This window comes from Octopus sinensis, linkage group LG10 (genome assembly GCF_006345805.1).
Source record: "Octopus sinensis linkage group LG10, ASM634580v1, whole genome shotgun sequence".
Classification (NCBI taxonomy): Eukaryota; Metazoa; Mollusca; class Cephalopoda; order Octopoda; family Octopodidae; genus Octopus; species Octopus sinensis.
The window spans coordinates 43,495,940-43,518,175 of NC_043006.1; the positions used below are offsets into that span (position 1 = coordinate 43,495,940).

The 22,236-nt window shown below is 36.0% G+C and overlaps 1 protein-coding gene across 11 annotated transcripts in view; it reads right to left on the bottom strand.

Moving 5' to 3' along the window:
* Positions 1–1,069: 1,069 nt before the first annotated feature.
* The window catches only part of LOC115216522 (misshapen-like kinase 1), an 835,290-nt gene continuing 814,123 nt past the window's right edge, over positions 1,070–22,236 (bottom strand). For 10 of the 11 annotated variants that reach the window (XM_029785962.2, XM_029785961.2, XM_029785970.2 and 7 more), the window contains 4 exons: positions 20,628–20,706; positions 13,316–13,396; positions 3,790–3,929; positions 1,093–1,325 (listed from right to left, as the gene is read on the bottom strand). In XM_029785962.2, coding sequence (XP_029641822.1) covers positions 1,242–1,325; positions 3,790–3,929; positions 13,316–13,396; positions 20,628–20,706 — 384 coding nt within the window. In that variant the 3' untranslated portion in view covers positions 1,093–1,241. Of the gene's footprint in view, positions 1,326–3,789; positions 3,930–13,315; positions 13,397–20,627; positions 20,707–22,236 lie in introns of all 11 variants that reach the window. The other variant, XM_036506597.1, reaches the window with a different exon arrangement.

Here is a 22,236-nt window from a genome sequence, read left to right on the forward strand (position 1 = left end):
GTTTTCGGTTTTATTATTTTTTCTTTTTATGCACATGATTTATTTTTTTGTTGCTTGTATTTTATCTTGTGTCAGAGGCAGAGGTGGGGAAGGGTTGGTGGGGGGTGGGAGGGTTTACTTAGAGTAATAAGATTAGTTAAATGTTCTTCTTTTTTTTTTGAAAGGTAACAAAAGAAATAAAGCAGAGGAGACAGGGAGAGACAGTCAATTATTGAACAACCAAATTGCCTTGCTTCAAATTCCAAGACACAACTTAAAGATTACAAAAAAAAAAAACCCAAAAAAAAACAAAGTCTGTCTGTCTGTCTTCTATAATATTTGAAGAAGATAAATAGATGCTGGAAGTGTTCGGTGGACATTTGTAATATATAATATTATCATCACTGAATGCCTTTTCATAGCACACAGTTTTCAAATAATTCACTAATAGCAAAGATATTCTTAAAAAGAACGATAAGAGGGAAGTGATAAGCTATGCCGGACTGGCAACAGAGTGGTGGTGGTGGTGTTGGAGGTGGTGGCGGCGGCGGTGGTGGTGGTGGTGGTGAAGAGAAATATGGGTAACCGGACAAGAAAGTAAAAATATATATATATATATATATATATATATATTATATATATGTATTAAATTAAAAAAATAAAAACAAATGAACAACAACGAAAAAAAAGACAGGTGGGAAAAGGGAAGATGGCAGTTTAAATTGTCCTCAGGAAAATAAGATGACTATATTATGGAATTATAGATCATTGACTTGTCTAATGAAAAGTTATTGGTTTTGGATTTCAGACACAGGTTATCAGCAACTGGAGTTTGGGTTAGAATAGGTATGGGCCTAAAAGACTTTAAAAAGGCAGATTCTTGCCATTGTGATAAAGTAGGCATACCATATTTGTGTGTGTATGTGTGAGTTTGACACACACACGCTTATACATAGCTACATACATATATATCCATACACCAGTATATATGTGGCTATATGTGTATATACATAAAAATGTATACATAAATGTAAAATACATAAATATACATATTAAAACACATGCACACAAATACAGACATTTTCATGTATGTATATATATATATATACATAAATATATATATATACATATATTCATGTGCATGTATGGATGTGTCCATGTTGTGTAAGTATGTGTGTGTGTGCATGTGTGAATGTTTATGTGTGTGAGTGTTTATGTGTGTGTGTGTGTGTGTTAAAGTTGCTGTCTCAGTTGTGTCCAGTTCACCAGTTGGTCAAACCAGGTCTGTTTAAAGTCATGAAGTATATTTGGCAAGATGAGCCAGACCGCACGGATGAGAAGAAAACCTGAAATGATAAGAATAAAACAAAAACAACTTTAGTGTTTAGCTCATCAGAAAATACACATTTACTACTATTTCAATCCTAGCCCTACTATAAACATGCAAAGGATTCATCATCGTTTAACGTCTGTTTTCCATGCTGGCATGGGTTGGATGGTTCGACCGGGTTCTAGGAAAGCAGATGGCTGTACCAGGCTCCAGTCTGATCTGGCAGTGTTTCTACAGCTGGATGCCTTTCCTAACACCAACCACTCCGTGAGTGTAGTGGGTGCATTTTACGTGCCACCGGCACAGGTGCCAAGGGAGGCTGGCAACGGCCACAACCGGTTAGTGCTTTTTATGTGCCACCAGCACGAAAGCCAGTCAAGGCAGCGCTGGCATCGGCCATGTTCGGATGGTGCTTTTTGTGCGCCACCGGCACGGGTATCACAACTACAATTTCCATTTGATTTTTATTTTGATGTACTTGACTCCATAGGTCTCCTCAAGCACAGCAGGTCGCCCTATGATTCAAGGTAAGCACAGCAGGCTGTCCTGCGGCCCAAAGTACTTTGGATGGGCTGGGGCTGCTATGTGAAGCTGGTGCAGGAAACAGCCATGAACTCACGCTATTTGTTGGGTCTTCGCAGTTATAGCATATCTCCAGAGGTCTCGGTCTTTTGTCATTGCCTCTGTGAGGCTCAATGTTCGAAGGTCATGCTTGACCACCTCATCTCATGTCTTCTCATGATTCCTTCAACTGTTTGGGAGTGGTACTTCTTCACACATCTCTCCTCATCCATCCGTAGTACATGACTATACCAGTGCAAGCGTCTCTCTTGCACGCCACATCCGATGCTTCTTATATCCAGCATTTCTCTCAGGGCGCTTACACTCTGTCGGGAGAAATGCTAAGTGGTATTTTGTCTGTCACTATGTTCTAAATTCAATTTCTGCCAAGGTTGAGTTTGCCTTTCATCCTTTCAGGGTCGATAAATTAAGTGCCAGTGAAACACTGGGGCTCGGTGTAATTGACTAGTTCCCTCCCCCAAAATTTCAGGCCTTGTGTAGAAAGGATAATTATTATTATTATTAATTGTTAGCACCTTGGGAGAAATGCTTAGAGGTATTTTGTCTGTCGCTACATTCTGAGTTCAATTTCCGATGAGGTTGACTATACATTTCATCCTTTCAGGGTCAATAAATTAAGTACCAGCGATATAGTAGAAAGGTTGATTATTATTATTGTTATATGGTGACAAGCTGGAAGAGTCATTAACATGCTTGGCAAAATGCTTTGCAGCATTTCACCTGTCTCTACGCTCTGTGAGGTTTACTTTACTTTCCACTCTTTTGGGGTTGAGAAGATAAGTGCCAGTTGCACACTGGGATCCAATGTAATTAACTGAACCCCTTCCACCAATTTTCAGGTCTTGTGCCCATAACAGAAAGGATTATTATCACTGGGTTCAAAATTCACCAATGTCAACTTCGCCTTTCATCCTTTTTGGGATCAATACAATAAGTATCAGTTGAACACTGGGGCTGATACAAAGGAGACAACCCCTTTCGTTCTGTCAGGAAATTTGATGTAGTGGAAAAATAGTCAATTTCAGTATAAATCTTGACAGGGCATAAGCTTATAATATAAAGTTTTAAATTCAAATAATATTCGAATGTTAATATTATTGGGTTCTAAGATCATACAACACAAACTTTCTTTGAGAAGATTCTATTTAACCTTTTTAATGCTAAAAAGTATCTTAGACCACCCTAGGTTTTATGGCACAAACTTCCTGTTTTAACCCTTTTGATACCATTCCAGCTGAAACCAGCTCTGGCTCTGTCGTACAAATGTCTTGTTTTCAAATGTTCTAAATTAAAATCTTCCACTAAACCTAAGTCACAATTTATGTTCTTAACACTAGCTTAATGATAACTAAGTTATTTTATTAAATTCTTTGTTATATTTAAAATCAATTGAAAGGAAAACAGAGCATCTCAACAGAAATATAGTAACAAAAGGGTTAAAATATATAATAGAGAAACAGTTCTTAACTCTTTTGATACCAACCCAGTTGAAACTGCCTCTGTAGTACAAATGAATTGTTTTCATAAGTTTTTGAATTAAAATCTACCACCAAATCTTAATCGCAATTTATGTTCTTAACACTAGCTTAACGATAACAAAGTTATTTTACTAAATTCTTTCTTATATTTAAAATTAATTGAAAGAAACACAGAACATCTCAACAGAAATATGATAACAAAAAGGTTAAAGTGATATAAAAATTAAAACTTGCTATCAAAATTTCTTGTTAATCCATGTTCCACACATAAGAGTAACAATGACAAAATTATTTCATTAAATTATCCATTATTTTCTAAATTAATTGAAAGAAAAGCAGTGTGGTTCAAGATAAAAATGGTAACAAAAGGGTTAAAAGAATTAACACTGGATTTTTAAAAAATAGCAAAATAATATTTACCTTATCATTGCGTTCACACAAAAATTTGAGTTTTTGGGCTTTTTTGTGCATAAAAACTCCATTCAAGTGGCCCGTGTCTGCTGCTCTGATCTCAATAGCTTTATTTCCCCAACCCATAATCTGACCAGTACTGATGTAGGCTGAAATAGTTAAAAAAAACAGAATAGAATTATATGGAGAGTTGTTGTACCCACTGTCAGTACAGCCACACATCTATATTCTGGAAATGATGCTAGTGAAATGGTCACCTTATCAGGGAAACCTTTCAAAGGAACATCAGTTATTTTATCGGATGTTGTGACTGCTCACAATTTTACTTGTGTTAAATATGAAAAGAAACACTGGACTTTAAAAAACAATAAAAAAGGGAGAGAAAAAAAAAGAAAATATGAAAAACAAAACAAAACAAACAGAAGCTGCAATGGGTATTTGTTGTATTGCAGTAGAAACTGAGATAGTGTGTGTATCAGAAGCATAGTCAGGTTCTAAAGTTAGTGGGAGTGACCACACAAGAAAAAAGTGCTGTGACACATACCAAACAATTTTTAACTCAGTTCTCTTATATTATGCAAAACATTTCATTAGTTATAATATATATAATTCTATTCTACATTCATTAATTTCATGTTTTAGTAACAAAGCTATTATAACTACTGATGTAAATAACAAAAGAGTTTTTTAAAAATTGTTGAAAAGGCACAAAATTTTTTTAAAAACCTGTCAATTTCTAGCATTGATATAATTAAATGCTCCTCTTATAAATATCTGGTCTGGTGCCTATGGTAAAAATCAATACGTTATTACAATAGTTGTTTTTTTTTTCTTAACTAAGGAATCTCAAAGATTCTTTGTCTTGCAAAATTACTTAGTGACCCTGCCGGTGCTGGTGCCACTTAAAAAGCATCCAGTCCACACTGTAAAGTGGTTGGCATTTGAAGGGGCATCCAGTGGTAAAAATTATGCGAAAACTGACCTCACTTGTGCTGGTGCCATGTAAAGAGCACTCAGTTCATTCTGTGGGGTGGTTTGTGCTAAGGGCATCCAGTCACAAAGACTGTGCCAAAACAGACACAAAAGTCTGGTACAATCTTCTGCCTGGCCAACTCCTGTCAAACTGTCCAATCCATGCCAACATGGAAGAAGGACGTTAAACAATGATGATGATGAAGATATCACATGTCTCGCTGTTTTAATATTCAATTGCAAAAAATGAAAACAAAAAATTTCGAAATGCTTTAAGGAAGGTTTATGTAATGGATACATTTCCTACTATAAATTAAACAAACCTCAAATGTACGTAATAGACTATTTCAAAATATCACTGTTTACTCTTTACTTGTTTAAGTCATTTGACTGTGGCCATGCTGGAGCACCACCTTTAGTCAAGCAAATCAACCCCAGGACTTATTCTTTGTAAGCCTTAGTACTTATTCTATCGGTCTCTTTTGCCGAACCGCTAAGTTACGGGTACATAAACATACCAGCATTGGTTGTCAAGCAATGTTGGGGGGACAAATACACACATGTGTGTATATATATATATATATATATACGACGGGCTTCTTTCAGTTTCCCTCTACCAAATCCACTCACAAGGCTTTGGTCGGCCCGAGGCTATAGTAGAAGACACTTGCCCAAGGTGCCACACCGTGGGATTGAACCTGGAACCATGTGGTTCGAAAGCATGCTACTTACCACACAGCCACTCCTACAACAACAACAACAAAAAGTCAATGATGGAGAGAATGTTAGAAAAAAGTGAAATGGCTTTTTTGGAATGAACCAAGCCCTTAAAATAATTATCAACAATTCCCTATTAGAAAAAGAACTTCATGTTTTACATACAACTTACTAAACAGCCTGGTAAACATACATATATATATATATATATACACACACACACATGCATGCACATAGGCACACATTCATGTACATATATAATTTTATATAAATACCACAACCTTCTCTCATTCCCTGTTTCCTTGTCCCCACACATTTGGTTGCTCACACATCCATGTAAACAACATCTGAATTATTACAATCCCCAACAACTACTACTACTACAACCACTGTTTCTGCTGCTACTACTGTTACTGCTACTACCACCTATCTAAATCAGTCAGTGATGCATAAATATATATGATTGTGTTGTTGGAAGAAATAACAGGATTTTTATTTTTAATATTAGTGAACTGGAAAAACCAAAATACCAAGATGAACAACAACAACCACAACACATGAACTAAAAAAAAAGTAACTTCTCATAAAAAGACATATACACACCTTCCTACAACTACAAATACAGCCATCACCACCAACAACAACTACATTCATCACCACTACATTCCTATGAGAATGAGTAAATTATTGATATGTCACTGTGAATGAGTTCATTATCTCAGACGAAGAAAAAAGAGAAAAAGTTGCCAGTTTCCGTCCCAAAACTATGTCAGCATCATTTCTGCTTTTGCAACTGTTGTTAAGATCAATAGGGTTCGTTTGGAATGCCATCACAGAACTTTCACTTTCTTTATATTTTCTTACAACACACACACACATTCTCTCTCTCTCTCTCTCTGTCCCTCTCCTTCTCTTCCCACACCTCTCACCTTCAAATTTTAATAATTATACTTTTTTGTTTATTGCTTTATTTCCCTTTTTTAATTTTTTGCACATAATTATAGAAAACTTGGTTCTTTTAGAGAAAAACAAATCAAATTTTAAGGCTGCCTTAACTCTGATATCATTTTTATGTTATCCGAGAAAATGAAGATGTTGCTACTACTACTACTACTGATGATGATGTTGATGATAATAATAATAGATGAAGATGTACTGGGTTGAGGTGACAATAGGCTCTAATTGAAATGAAGCCAGTCAAAAAACATGTTGAATCCTGATAGGAAGAGTTGATGAGAGACTGGATAAGGTAGCATAAAAATTACATGGCCATATATACACACACATAAGTACATGTACGCACACACACACATATGTATAATATATATATATATGTAGATAGAGAGATGTAACTATGGTTCTGGTGGGAGAGTTGATAAAGTCTATGACGATGACAAGGACAGAGGAGGAAATAAAGGAATAATGAATACAATGAAAGAGAAAGAAAAAAAACAATAAAGAAGGGGAAAAAAATGATGAAAGTTCAAAGAGAAAAAGATGGAAGTAGTGTGTAGAGGCAGAAGAGGGAAGAAACCCTACAAGGTGGGGAAAAGCTTGCAGTACAAACTTGTAGGTAATGAGGATGACATAACTAGAACTTAATATTTGTTCCATCAAAGTAGTATTGAATGCCTCAAGGCTTACAGCAAATTGAAGTAAAACAGAGATGAATGGTATGAACCCCCCCCCCACACACACACACTTTTATTTTTTCTTGATTTGATTTCTATTCCCAGTGGAAACCACATAGTTTATAATACTTATTCGTTCCTCACCCAAAAAGGGTATTAAAAATCACAGTATTTGCCCTGATATATATATATATATATATATAGAGAGAGAGAGAGAGAGATAGATAGAAAGAAACATACATATATGGCATGTAAAAAGCACCTACTACACTCTAGGAGTGGTTGGCCTTAGGAAGAGCATCCAGCTGCAGAAACCTTGCCTGATCAAATTGAAGCTTGGTGCAGCCAACTGGCTTGCTAATCCACAACCCATCCAACCCATGTCAGCATGGAAAGCGGATGTTAAATGATGATGATAATATATATAATGTAAATGCTTTCCAAAATAAAATTGCACTTTATGTTTTCTGCTCTGATGAAGCTATAGGGTGATACTCAAGCATTTGACTATGAGTGCATTGCATCTTATAGCAGAAACACCTGTAAACTAAAGAAGTTAATAACCTAATTATTTACTCCTTTGTTATCTAAATTTCTTTTATATATATATATATATATATATAATATATATATATATATATATAGAGAGAGAGAGAGAGAGAGAGCGAGAGAGAGGAAGAAAAAGAAGTGGAGAAAGAGAAATTACATATACATGTATATGTGAGTGTAGGAGACATCCATTAGTCACCATAGATCTGGCCCAGGAAAGTCTTGCCTTGGTCATGTTGGTACAGCAGTATGTCCTGTGACCAGCGTGTGTGTATCTGTCTGTGTGTGTATACACATACATACATATATTCAGCCTTTCATATTATCTACACACAGACACACAAGGAATAGCAATACAAATTCTTCTGAATGGGTAACAGAGATGGGGTAGGTGGGGGTGGTCATATTGCTTGCAGAGAAATGGATAGATAAGATAATTGAGGGAACCAGCATGTGATAGGATAATTAAGATTAGGTTGGTATTGGACAGAATGACAGTGACATTTATCTCTTATGCATCAAAGTTAGGTCAGTAGATGAGCAGAAGACCATTTTTATGAGATTCTTCTGTAGACTACTTCCAAAATGAATGACAGCAAACCCATTTTCATGACTAAGAATTTTAATGAACATGCTGGACGTTAACGAGCAGTCTGCTTGCAAAATGGTACTTACGTTGATGGTACACAATATAAGGAAAGATCAGTACTCCTGGAGTTCTGTGATGCAAATGATCTTACCATCTGCCACATCAGTTTCAAGAAACTGGCCAGTCAGCTGATCACTTATCCAATAGGGTGAATACTGAAGCCATACAGGCTTTGCACCAAACAGGATCAGGAAAAGGGATTAGTAGTTGCTTGTAAATATTAAGATTATCTTAGGTAGAGAATGTAGCAACCAATACAGACCAGTGGTTAGTGGCTTCAGAATAACAGCTAGATGGATCAAGCGGCAGAGGAAAGCAAGTCTTTCTTGTTCTTTTCCTGTCTAGCAACTTACTCAGAAACCTCAGTAGTGCCCATGGCATGAGGAAAGTAGCCAGTATACACTGTAAAGTAGTTGGCATTAAGAAGTGCATCCAGTTGTAGTGACCATGTCAAAATTAACATTGGAGCATGACACAGCCGTTTGGTTGTGGGATCTTGTCAAACCATCCAACCCATGACTGCAAGGTGATGATGATGATGGCCAAGGCTGACAAGAAAGTTCGAAGAGGTAGGACGAATACAAAGTCATAGATGCATTAACTGACACACATGACAAGACAAAGGAGATAAAAAAGTTATAACATACAACACAATTAGGTGGTTCTGTGGGACAACCTACCGAGAGTAACAGGCCAAATCTGTAAACAGAGTAAGGTGCCAACCAAAAAGAGAGGTAACATAGCGTGTGTGTGTATATATATATACACATGGTCTGATCAATAAGTATCCGGACTGTTGCTATAGTAATGAAGCTAAAACATGCAGAGTAAAGCTGCTTTGCACAGATTGACCTTGACTTCTGCTGTGCATGTGCACTAAGTTTTAACGTTCTAGCTCACATCTGATGTTTACAGCAGTGCTTGGAAGGAATGTGTGTAGCGTGTGATCATTGCATTGACTATGACAGAGAAAGTTGTCATGGTGATACCTGCTGAGAAGGCCATGCAAAGTTGCAGAAAGCGTATGGAGAGGAGTGTATGTGTCGCACAGATGTACATGAGTGGTTCAGATGTTTCCAAGATGGCTGAAAAATATGTCGACGTTGACAAATGTTCTGAGAGACCTGCAACCAGCAGAACTGAGAAAAACATCATAGATGTGCATGCAGCTGTGAGGGGAAATCATCAAAACACCATCCATGAGTTATCAGAGGATGTGCAGATTAATTATCATTCAGCTCAGTCCTTTATCACTGAAGATTTGGGTATGAGTCAGCCAAGTTTGTGCCAAAACTGATTTCAGTTGACCAAAAGAAAACTCAGGTTTCAGTTGCACAAGATCTACTGGATTGTATCAAGAACAATGAAAACTTTGTGTATGCCTCTGAGCAAGTATCACCAAGCTTTTGGCAAAATCTGATGCAGATACTACTCAACTTCCTCTGTTGTGGTAAATGCAATGATAACACGCTACACACCTTCCTTCCAAGCACTGCTGTAAACAGCGGAAGTGAGCTAGAATGTTAAAACTTGCTGTGCATGCACAACAGAGATCAAGGTCAATCCATACCTAGCAACTTCCCACTGCACGCTTTAGATTTTGTTACTATGGCAATAGTCTGGATACTTATTAATCAAATCATGTATACAGATATTCTATCATCAATGCAGAGAACTAGGTCGAGATCCCCAAAGATACAAGTACACACATATGTACATAAATATACATGTTGAAAATAGATGTTAGCCTGTAGTAGTAGTAGTAGTAGTAAACATGAAGAGCATTGAAAATACAATAAAAGAGTAATTGCAGCAGTGATAGCAATGATGACAAGGGTTGAAAACAAGAAAGGGAAATAAAAATTAAAAAAAAAAACAAAAAAACAGAGAAAGTGTGAGTAGTAGAATAGAGGTCAGGAGAAAAGATGAGAAGCAAAAAGAACAATGTATAAAGTTTGTCATAATAATGATAATAATAATGATGATGATGATGATAATAATGATAAAATGAAAAGAAAGAAAGGAAATGATAAGAGAAAAAGAAAGAGGAAATTTATGTAAAACAAATGGATGTAAGATAACTTGATTGCAAAAATACAAAAATATTCTGAAAAATAAGAAAGTGTACATATGTGTGTGTTTGTGAAGTGCTTGTGTGTGTAAGTATACATATGAAATTGTGTGTGATGTGTGTATATATATATATATATGTATGTATATGCATACATATATACAAACACACATGCATATATACATACACATACACAGTTGTATGAATTTATGAGTATTATTTGTGTGTGTGTGTGTATAATCTATGCATAACCTGTATACATTTATACATCTGTATGTTTAAGAGAAAGCAAAAGAGAGAATGCTATATTTTTAGTTTGAGAATAAATAATTAGAGTTAAATGAAGGGTGGAGTGGAGGGGGGAGAAATGAGAGAGAGAGAGTGTGTGTGTGTGTGTGTGTGCTGGTTGGATGTAGCAGCTGTGTTCACTGGAGAGTAATCAATATCCTATAATTGTCAATCAATTTAAATCATAATAGTCTTAATTATTGTTAGTAATTGATGGAGAGTGTGTGTGTGTGTGTGGTGGTGGGGGGAGGAAAATTCTGTTATTTCCTGCCTTTGGTGAGGCATAAAAGAGAGACTAAGCTGGGGCAAGAGAACGAGAGAGAGAGAGAGAGAGAGAGAAAGAAAGAGTAGAAAATAGTGAGATAGAAAAGGAGAAGAGAGCAAAAACATTAATGTGTGTGTGTGTTGTGTTTGGACATAGAAACAAATGAAATGGTACTCAACACATGTGGTTTGTTTATTGATTTGAAACCAATCATTCATTCAACTGTTACTCTGAGTTGCTCACTTTGTGTGTATTGGTTCATGCAACAAGAATATGAATGTATAAACATATATAAATCTAGACTTCAAAATCATGATACAGGTACGATAAACTAAACTCGACCCCATCGGTCATGAATGACCATGGGTGCACCAAAGAGGTTCCCTGCCCTGAATACAAGTCTGGGCAGAAATTCGCCTCACTGGCGAATGCACAACCTAGAGTTGTTTTTATGAAACACCAGCAGTCACCCATACATACCAGCCACCCCTTTCCATGCCACCAATGTTACCCAAGAGAAGGTCAAAGGCCAATACAGCTTGGCACCAGTGACGTCGCAACTCATTTCTACAGCTGAGTGAACTAGAGCAACGTGAAATAAAGTGTCTTGCCCAAGAACACAACATGCAGCTCAGTCCAAGGTACAACAATCCCTCGACTATTGTGAGTGTTATGTTCCAAAACACCTCACGATAGGTAAAAATCCACAAAGTAGAAACAGTACTGTCCTGTATATTTTTACAAATTATTTTTATAATTTGCATATATTTATTTTATTATAAATGCAAAACAACACCACAGAGGAATCGATGCAAGCTTAAATAATAAACTGTGATATGGTGAACCGCAATATGGCAAGGGATTACTGTATATCTGCTACCTAATTCTACAGCTTTCATCTAAATTACAATGTTAAATTTTCTCTGCTCATTTGCCTGATTTCTGTTGGCCTGTTATGTTTTTCAGTGAGTTTGGTGGCTTGTTTGAGTATTTTAACTCTTATTTCTAGCATGCTGGTACTTCGCATACCCTCTATTATTCTTTTATTCCTTTATTCTTTTACTTGTTTCAGTCATTTGACTGGCCATGCTGGAGCATCACCTTCAGCCAAATGAATCGACCCCAGGACTTGTTCTTTGTAAGCCTAGTACTTTTTCATTCAGTCTCTTTTTGCTGAGTTGCAGGGATGTAAACACACCAACAACGGTTGCCAAGTGGTGATGGAGGAACAAACACCAACACACGAATACATACATACATACATACATATATATATATATATATATATATATATATATAATATATATATATATATTCATACATGCTTTCTTATCTATCTAACTATTTTTATCTAATTTCTATATCTATCTAATTATTTAAACTAATTTATCCATTCTCTCCTCTCGTGTATTCATCAACCATCGTGTATTCGCGGTGCAAACCACCACCAATACCGGATATCTCTATATTTTTGCTCCATCCATACCGGATGTCGCTTCTCCCACCACCATAATAGGTGTCTACTCTTCGAACCCCCCTCTTCAATACGCTATTTCACCATGCATTACCCCTCTCTTGATATCCTACGTTCTACTTGCCTAGAACCTGTCATCATTTCTCTGAACCACCCCTCCCCACTGGTGCTCCCCTATATTTCTGCACACACACCCCCACATAAAAAGCACCATCCGAACGTGGCCGATGCCAGACCCCTCTGGCACCTGTGCAGGTGGCACGTAAAAAACACCCACTACACTCGCGGAGTGGTTGGCGTTAGGAAGGGCATCCAGCTGTAGAAACTCTGCCAGACTAGACTGGAGCCTGGGGCAGTCCCTAGCTCCCCAGACCCCGGTCGAAACCGTCCAACCCATGCTAGCGCGGAAAACGGACGTTAAACGATGATGATGATGATGATACAACAGGCTTTTTTCAGTTTCCGTCAACCAAATCTACTCACAAGGCTTTGGTCAGCTTTTGGCTTTATACATATATAAAGAGAGAGAGGGTGATGAACTAGCAGAATCATTAGCACACTGGACAAAGTGCTTTGTGACATTTCATCTCTCTTCACATTCTGAGTTCAAATCCTGCCAAGGTCGACTTTAACTTTCATCCTTTTGGGGTCAATAAAATAAGTACCAGTAATTGACTTATCCTCACCCCAAAAATTTTAAACCAATATGAGAGAGAGATGTAATTAAAGGTTTTAGGAATGAAATGACATTAATTTGAATAGAATAGAAGAAAGATGGGTAAGTCAGGAGGTGATGTAAACCGTCTGTAATGTGTGTAAGATAATGAGCAAAAAAGGTTGTTGTCAGGTGGTAGAGGTTATATGTAACCAGAATGAGGGATGGTCAGTTTTGGATTGTAATAGATGTAAACATACTTACCAACAGATGTAGGGAGTTCACCCCACTGTAGAACAACATTTTTTGTAATCTTGCCACTAGTGTTCACATAAACTCCTTCATCTGGAGAGAGAGAGAGAAAAAAAGATGAATTTAGATATATGCTGGCCTTACAAAGAAATGTTCAAACATTTACCCACAAGGCTCCAGCATGGCGATAACCATAATGCTTTAAGCCAAATAAAAAAAGCATATACACACAAATCAGATTGGATCAAGTTGTAAATACGATCTAAGCTCAAATTTGCTGAAGATATTGTGTTTGTGTTGAAGATTTATTAAACTGTAGATGCCGTGGTTCTCATAGTTGTGACGCAAAAGTTACAGGATATTTGAGAGGGGGTTTTAGGTTACAAGCTTATCAAATATAGAGGGAAACTAATGCAATGTTGTATTGGTCCTCAAAAACATCTATAGAAGATTTATACATACAGCGCTGCATGTGTGTGCGTTTTATCACCCTCTGCAGTGTTTGTCCAAGTAGCATTACAAATTCTTTAGTATCCTTGCTGATGTACATGATTAATTCCAAATATATCTACAAATATACTGATAATCTAAGTAACCATGCATGGTTCTAAGTGCTTCAAAAGTAAACTAGTCCTAACCAGGCCAAAACTGTGTTCCTTCATTTGTCTGGCCACTTCTTTTTTTATATGAGCTGTCACTCCACAAACTTTTATTTCAAGGCAAAACTGAATACATCTTATAGAAACTACACAAATACACACATGTAGCAGTGTGCATGCACACACAAAATGCAACAGTGCCAATGCAATAAAAATCAACACCAAGTTGCATCTTGTCTTCTCTACAAGGAAGAGGAGAAAGAATTCAGGAATATGAACAAAGGGAAGCTGAGATGCCATTTTCTGAACAATAGAAAGATGGATTTAAGACAATCAATTGGGTTCCCAAGCCATATGGCAGTAATGCAGCTTTGCACTCATCTTCCGGCAATGGTTTCACTTGACAAAGAAGTCACGATCATTGAAGTGACAAAGCCTTGACAAGTGAAGGAAAGAGCTTAAAACAGGGTCTTAAAGAATTGTGTGAGGCACGAGGATGGCAGTGTAAGGTGCTTCCAATAGTGGAGGAATGCCTAAGTTTGTAGTGAGAGTAGGGGTTCGCAGACTGATGAGGGAAGCAGTAAATGCTTGGGCATGTGAGAAAAAGACCAAACTTAACAGCAATAAATAAATCATGTACAAGTAATAAATTAAAATAAATGCTACATGGTTGGAGAGGTTACAACAGCATCTGGTCTGGTTTGGTGTGGATAATGGATTGGAAAGTGTGCTAGAGTTGGCCAAAAGATTTCCTTGGTAGCATCAATGTGCCTTGGCACCGATGGAGTGATACTTTTGGAAGGTGTCAAAATCATAATGATCTCTAACCAACAGCTGTTGATGAGGGGGATATACACTTACCTTACACTAAAACAAAGTTCAGGTTATAACCTGACAAGAGAATGTGCACATGATTAATTCCAAATATATCTATAGATATACTGATAATCTGACTAAGTAACCATGCATGGTTCTAAATGCTTGAAAAGTAAACTAGTCCTAACCAGGCCAAAACTGTGTTCCTTCATTTGTCTGGCCACTTCTTTTTTTATATGAGCTGTCACTCCACAAACTTTTATTTCAATGCAAAACTGAATACATCTTATAGAAACTACACAAATATATACATGTAGATGTGTGCTGCACACACAAAAATGAGAAAAACATTCACCGACAACCATGAGTAGAAGCATAATGAGGGAGGGGGCAAGGGGGCACAAACCCCAGGCGCCGATTGAAGGGGGGCACAGATTAAAGGGGGATTCCTCATCAAAAGCAAGAAAGATGAGACTTAAAACAATTGTATATATATATATTTTTTTTTATTACATCTCATTTCACACATTAGTTTTTTTCATGTTTTAATCAGGGAAGGGTTAAAATAAGGAGGTTTCATAAAGTAGACATTCAAAAAATATATTTTGAATTACAAGGCTGTACCGAACTGGCAGGTAAATGAACCTTGGTAAAGTATTTATTCCTAAATTATTGCTTTAAAACATTAATTACATGTAACAAATATGTACTGTGTAATATCGTGAATTTTGTAATGGGGTGGGTGGGGGCGCATTTTTGCAGCTTACCACGGGCGTGGTTTACCCTAGCTATGCCACTACATATGAATTTCAAAATTACCACAATTATTAGTGAAGAGCATTTGAAATGCGCATATTTTGAGTGACTGTTGTATTATTTTTGTACATACCTGTATATGGTGTATGCTGGGAAATATAATAACTTCATTCGACAGGAGGTAAAATCTAGATATTTTACCTCTCTCTTTCTCTCTCACATACACACATACAAACAGACATGATATATTCTCATTGGACAATCCTGGCAGGCAGATAGTCAGAAAGCCAGCAGAATATAGATAAAAACAACAACAATAGCAATCACTACACAGTACTGGTGGTGTAGAGGAGAATGACTTAATGTATGCAATATCAAGTTAAAGAACAGCTGTATTGTTTAGTGACATAGTAGAGGAGGTTAAACATCGCAAAATATGAAAAACACCACCAAAGCTATAATAGAATCCATGAGAAAGAAAGAAGGAAAAACAGAAAGAAAGAATATAAATCACCCTCATTGCTATTGTTTCTTGCAGCAATATCAGAAATGAAATGGAAATGTATTAAACTCAAGTTATCTATACGCAACAGTTGATGTTTCTTTATTAAGCAACATGCAGAAATTATTTCAATTTAGACAAAGTTTGCTGAAAAATATTAAAATATGACTTTTGTTTCAATTCTTTTTCTTTTCTGTTCTTCATTTTATTCTGCTTTTGTATTATTTGCCATAATTTCCTCTTTGTTCATATGTATTAGAGCAACTGACATGTAGCTTATAAACATGTCAGATGCGCTAATATATACGAACAAAGATAACCTAATTAGTTTCATTGTAATTAATTAATGTTGAAGTTTACAGATGTTTTCACAACTTTGCACATGTCAGAAAATTTTTGTTCTTATTAAGAGTCATCAATGAATAGCAACAACAATGACAGCTATATGCCACAAGATATTTATACATATATGATTATTATTATTATTATTCTCTTAACAGCTACAGATAAATTCCAACAGAAGGGTGGCTTCAAAAATGGGCTAAATTGCAAATCAAGACCAACTTCCAATAAATAAACTGTACTTAAGAATTATAGGAACAGTCAGAACCTTAAAAACTGCCAGGAGTAATAATGATCCACATCCAAAATTGATTACTTCACTGGAGTTTACACTCACATTACTTACAAACAAGGCTGGCTGAAGTTACCAACAACTTGAAATATAACAGTGAGATAAAATTCCAAACCTGCCTAGATGGTTAATTAACAATGTCTTATTCCTACATTTCAAGTTTGGCATAGATTTTATGGCTGGACACCTTTCTTATTGCCAACCTGTTTACAAAATGTACCGGATATATTTCATCAAGCCATCAGCACTGAAAAGGTTGTCATAGCTTCTACAAGACTAAATATCTTGTTTACTCTGTATTGTTGTGCTTCATTGTGGAACCAGCATTAAAGGGGTTGCTATGTCCCTAGCTAGACTAAATAAGTATCTTCAGTTACTTGCAAACTACCTTACAATATACTAAATGTATTTTATTTTGGCATTGGTACTTAAGAGTTTATTTCATATGGGTTAGTGTAAAGAATCATCTCTTCTCCATATTATCTCCATTTATCCACCAGAATCTGAGGGCTCACTTATCCCTAAACCAGATAATTATTTAAGCTTGCTAGGGACATAGCAACCTCTTAGTGCTGGTTCCACAATGAAGCACACCATGTTGGAGACAATACAGAGTAAACACGATATTTAGTCTTGTAGAGGCTATGACAACCTTTTCAGTGCTGATGGCATGATGAAATATATCCGGTACATTTTGTAAACAAGTTGGCAATAAGAAAGGTGTCCAGCCATAAAATCTATGCCAAACTTGAAATGTAGGAACAAGACATTGTTAATTAAGCATCTAGGCAGGTTTGGAACTTTGTCTCACTGTTATATTTCAGGTTGTTGGTAACTTCAGCCAGCCTTGTTTGTAAGTAATGGAATCCAAATTGTGAAGTAATCAATTTCGGATGTGGATCATTATTACGCCTGGCAGTCTTTAAGGTTCTGACTGTCCCTAAACCAGATTCCAGTAGATAGAGGGAAGCATTATAAAAGACCAGATTGAGAGAAATAAGAGAGGAAGAAAAGGAAGAATGTAAAGCAAGAGACAAGAGTGATAGATAGCTACCATTGTTAGTGAAGATATTCAATAGGAACACCATGGGTTGTAAGATGGGGGTTAGTGTGATGTTTTAGAAGACAGAGTACTAGAAAGATGAGAGTGGCAAGAGAGAGTAGTGTGAAAGAGAGAGTGATGGATGTTGAGAGAGAGTAATGGGAGACCCCTCAACTGCCAACACACACACACACAAAAACGCACATTATACATTTGGTGTGTGTGTTTGTGAGTATACAACACATACACATTCACACCCTTTTAATGAACTGTACTGGTTAGATATAAGCAAGTGAAGATTCAGTGGCAAAATGTACAGTGGTTGTAATCTCTGTTTTGACAGCTTCAGGTAGAACAACAGTGAACTAGGATTGGATACATTTACACTATCTTAGCTTCTTAGATAATCTAATTCACTTCTAATATCTCCATTATTCAACAGTAGATAGAATCGAGCCGTTAGCTCTATGCTGCGCCAACAATTTATAGTAGCTAGGTATTAGCACGCAAAGCTATACTCACACTAAATACTATTACTAAAGACTTTATCTCTGTTCAAAACACTGGCAATCTAGTAGTATGCCACCCTCACTAGTCTGCAAATTCAAGTTCAGTTTATGACACCAAACTAGCAAATTCTGTATGAAAGAAAGGACCGGAATATAATGTTTCTAATATTCACATATTCTTTACTGTAAGTCTCCATGCAATATCAATAAATACAGTTTCCTTGAGAGTAAAGCCAGATGTCGCTTCTTAATAAGCTCTGGATAATGAATCAATGAAAACATACATGTATCTGTTTGTGTTGCATTAGTTTAGGTTTGTTTGACACCCTCATTCTATGCTACTATTCTCTGAAATATTTCAGCATTTTCCAGAGCACAGTTTTTAACTTGGCCAGCTGGTTAATCACACTATACGGAATCCACTTAGCAAAGGCACTCTGGTGGTGAGTTTTGTGCTCAAACAGCATTAGCTTAGATATATCTATAGGAATTTTCTGGTTCTGCTTGCAGGATCATTGATTAATAAACATGCCAAAACAATGAGCTCATAGCTACGTCATAGAGGTGCAATGAAGGGCAACAAAAGTCTGTGTGTATTTGCAATGTGAGTGTATGTGTGGAGAGGGAGGGAGGGAGGGTGTGATGGAATCCAATTACAACATGCTGAAAGAAAACTCGACACCCCTCACCTATACAAAAGAAAAAGTCCTACCCCCACTCCAGTAGCACCAGTCAAAGAGACATTTCTGTCACAGAAGTATGGTTATGGCATAACACAAACTGTCTTATCAAATAAGGCTCGGTGTGTGTGTGTGGGGGTGGGGGGTGGAATAGCGGATGCTGGATGGAGGCATTGAAAATGGAGCTTGATCTTTATAGAGGCTGTCATCTAAAATATATGTGGAATTGCTGAAATGAATCCACTGATTTGAGAACTGGTGAAGAATGAAAGCCTGCCTTGAATTTGTCGCAGTCTAATGCAATTATTTTTCGCAAGAAAATACCACAAGATTTACCAAGTGTGACATTCATGAGCATCTATGGACTGTATATCTGTATCTGTGCAGTTGCATGGTTGCATGTGCAACACTAAAACATGACACACTACTGACATGTAATCTATGGATTTCTCTTCTTAATCTAACAACAACACAGCAACAGGGAATTAGCTAGCGGAGAAAATTAGGCAATATAGAAATCTAATTAGAGTTATTGTCTTGCTTGGTTCTAATCTTCTAGTTAGGACATTTTGGAGAGCTTGTTTTCTAGCATCTCTTGCATTCCCTTCTCTGCATGTCTGATATTGACTTTTTCAGCTTCATTATTACAGCTAATGAAGAATGAAGGTTACTGCGATTAAGTAAAAGATGTCTTTCTGCACAACTGGAAGCAGTACTAATGTGGTGTGAAAGAAAATAATATTACATTGGTGGTAGTGATGGTGGTGGTGGAGGTTTTACAGATGCAGGGGGTGCAGTAAATTGACAGTGCATGATGAATCAGAAGTCAGAGTGTGGCCAGAAAATTATATGATAAATTAATGATTAGATTGAGAAGAACAGTCTAAAAGACCAATTAAAAAGTATATTGGAAGGCGATGAATATGAACAGAGTGAACAAGATAACATGTTCGTTCCTGTGGTGCTACCTCAATTTACAAAGTGATGAATATTTTCAGCTTGGCGTTTCTATGTAATAATGTACCACCTCTACAGGGTTCCCATGACAACCGTTTGCATTTTATTACACAGTTCCAATCCAAGAGAAACTTTTTTTTAAGGAAATAATTGAACTTTTTACTTTCTTTTCTCTTTTTTTTTTTTTACAATAATAATCAGAAAAATCTATTAAATATACAGGATTTTTGCTTAGCGTGCTCATCACCAATTATAGCTATTAAAGAGAGAGAGAAAGAGAGAGAGAGAGAGAGAGAGAGAGAGAGAAGGAGTGAGAGGCATGAATTCTGAAGCAATTTAGGTCATATTAGATTCTTTAGAAAACAATGTGGAAATTGAATGAAGCAGTGTAGGTGAGTGTATATAATGTGAAGAAGATTGCAATTAATTTATAACAAATCTAACAGCAATGTATGTAGTACAATATACACCAATGCACACACACACACACACAGAGTACACCAGATATAGTGAACAGACAATTAATGGCTAACATGACAAAAAGCCACCCAAACTTCATACATCATAACTTTATATCAGCTTCAATAGAAAAGATAAGACATAGATTTAGAGATGAACTGGTATATATGTATGTGTGTGTGTGTGTATCTATAAGTATTGGCAGGGTGTTAAATAAAATGTGGTCTTCTCAAGAAATTTTCTTAGATTTACACTTCTGATTTATCGGTACCAGAGGTGAAAGAAAACCAAAGATTCTGAATATTAAAAAGGAAAATTAGTATTTTGTGTGAAAAGAAATATTATTATCAAGGAAGCTGATTATACTTACTGTCGTAGCAGAGGAGCAGCTGTAAGCCATCTGTGTTAGGAAGAATGACCATAGTATGCGGAGTTATTGGACCCTGGGTCTGTAGACAGAGATGGAAGTGAGAAAAAGAGAAATGAATAAGAACAGACAAGAAATCAATTAAGATGAAATATCTAAGTGAAATAGAAACATTTATAGAAACAGGATGGGAACAATTTGTGACTATACTGAAAGAAATTAAAACTTAACAACAACGATATCAAATTAAAATAAACAAACAATGTCGTAAATTAAAACAAAAATGAACAAACAAACAATAGCATGAATTAAAATTTCAATATTATATATATATAAAAAAAAAATAATTAAACAAACAAATAAACACAAACGTACAGACAACGAAATGAGAGGTGGGAAGATGGTGATAAAAAGAAACTTATTGATTACATGAAAATATTAACAAAAAAAAGATCAAAACAAACAAACAAAAAGCAATATAAAATGAGTTTACAATGAGAGCATAATAACAGTGGGGTAGCAGGTGGTGAAGAAATTATCGATAACATAGACGGATGTTGGAGGATCTGATCAGTGGAAGTAAAATCTGCAAATTTCACATTTAGAAATAGATTCTATGTATATGTGTGTATAAGTGTATGCACATATGTATGTGTGAGAGAGAGGGAGAGAGAGGAGGGGAGGCGTTAGCTGAAACCTTTTGCCAAATGTTATGAAGAAGGTCTTAGAAAGCAGGACGGTGAGATGGCAGGAGGGAGATATATCTTAATATAAACAATTTATCATGTAGACTGCAGAGAAGTAAATCAAAGGATTATGAGGACCAGTTTTATATTTAATTGCATATAATTACTACTTCAATAGTGAAATCTGTTTAAAGATTTTCTAACCCAATGATTTCAAACTAAAGTTTGATTTAGCCAAAATAGAATCATAAATTTAATTGCTTAAATGTAATAATAATCTTACGCTGCAGATTTCTTCTTTTTCTTTTTCTTTTTTTTTTCCTCTCTTCCACCCACCGTTTATTCATTTATTTATTTATTTATTTCCATAATGGCTGATAAATTATAAAAGATTTTTCAAGCCTAACACATCAATATTTGATGAGAGTTTTAATGTTTAAATTCAGTCAGAGTTCAAAGTTTGATAGACATTATGATTTTTTACAGCAAGCAACTGAAACGAACGAAGGCTTGCAATTGTTGTGTTTCAAGCTAACTGAATAAAGCTATTAACAAATCACTTATGTTTATCACTCAGGAGAAACCAACAATGGTGCTTTGGAGAGGGTTAAAGCTAGAATACGTAAGAGAGTCTATGGAATGCACTGGTAATTGATATTTACTTCATCATCCTACAGTTCAGATGCTTCAGTTATCAGGTAAAAAAAAAAAATAAATAAAAAATAAAAAAAAAAAAAAAAAAACTCCCCACTCATTCACATGATCTCTCACATTACCTGATGATCACATTATCAGGTAATATGTGTGTATCAATGAGTAAAGCTTTGGTAGAAGGAAAAGTAAAAAAAACAAAAAGAGGTAAGAGATAACACATATTGTTTCCGTCTATACAAAAGAAAAAAAAAAAAACTATATTAATTGCATTA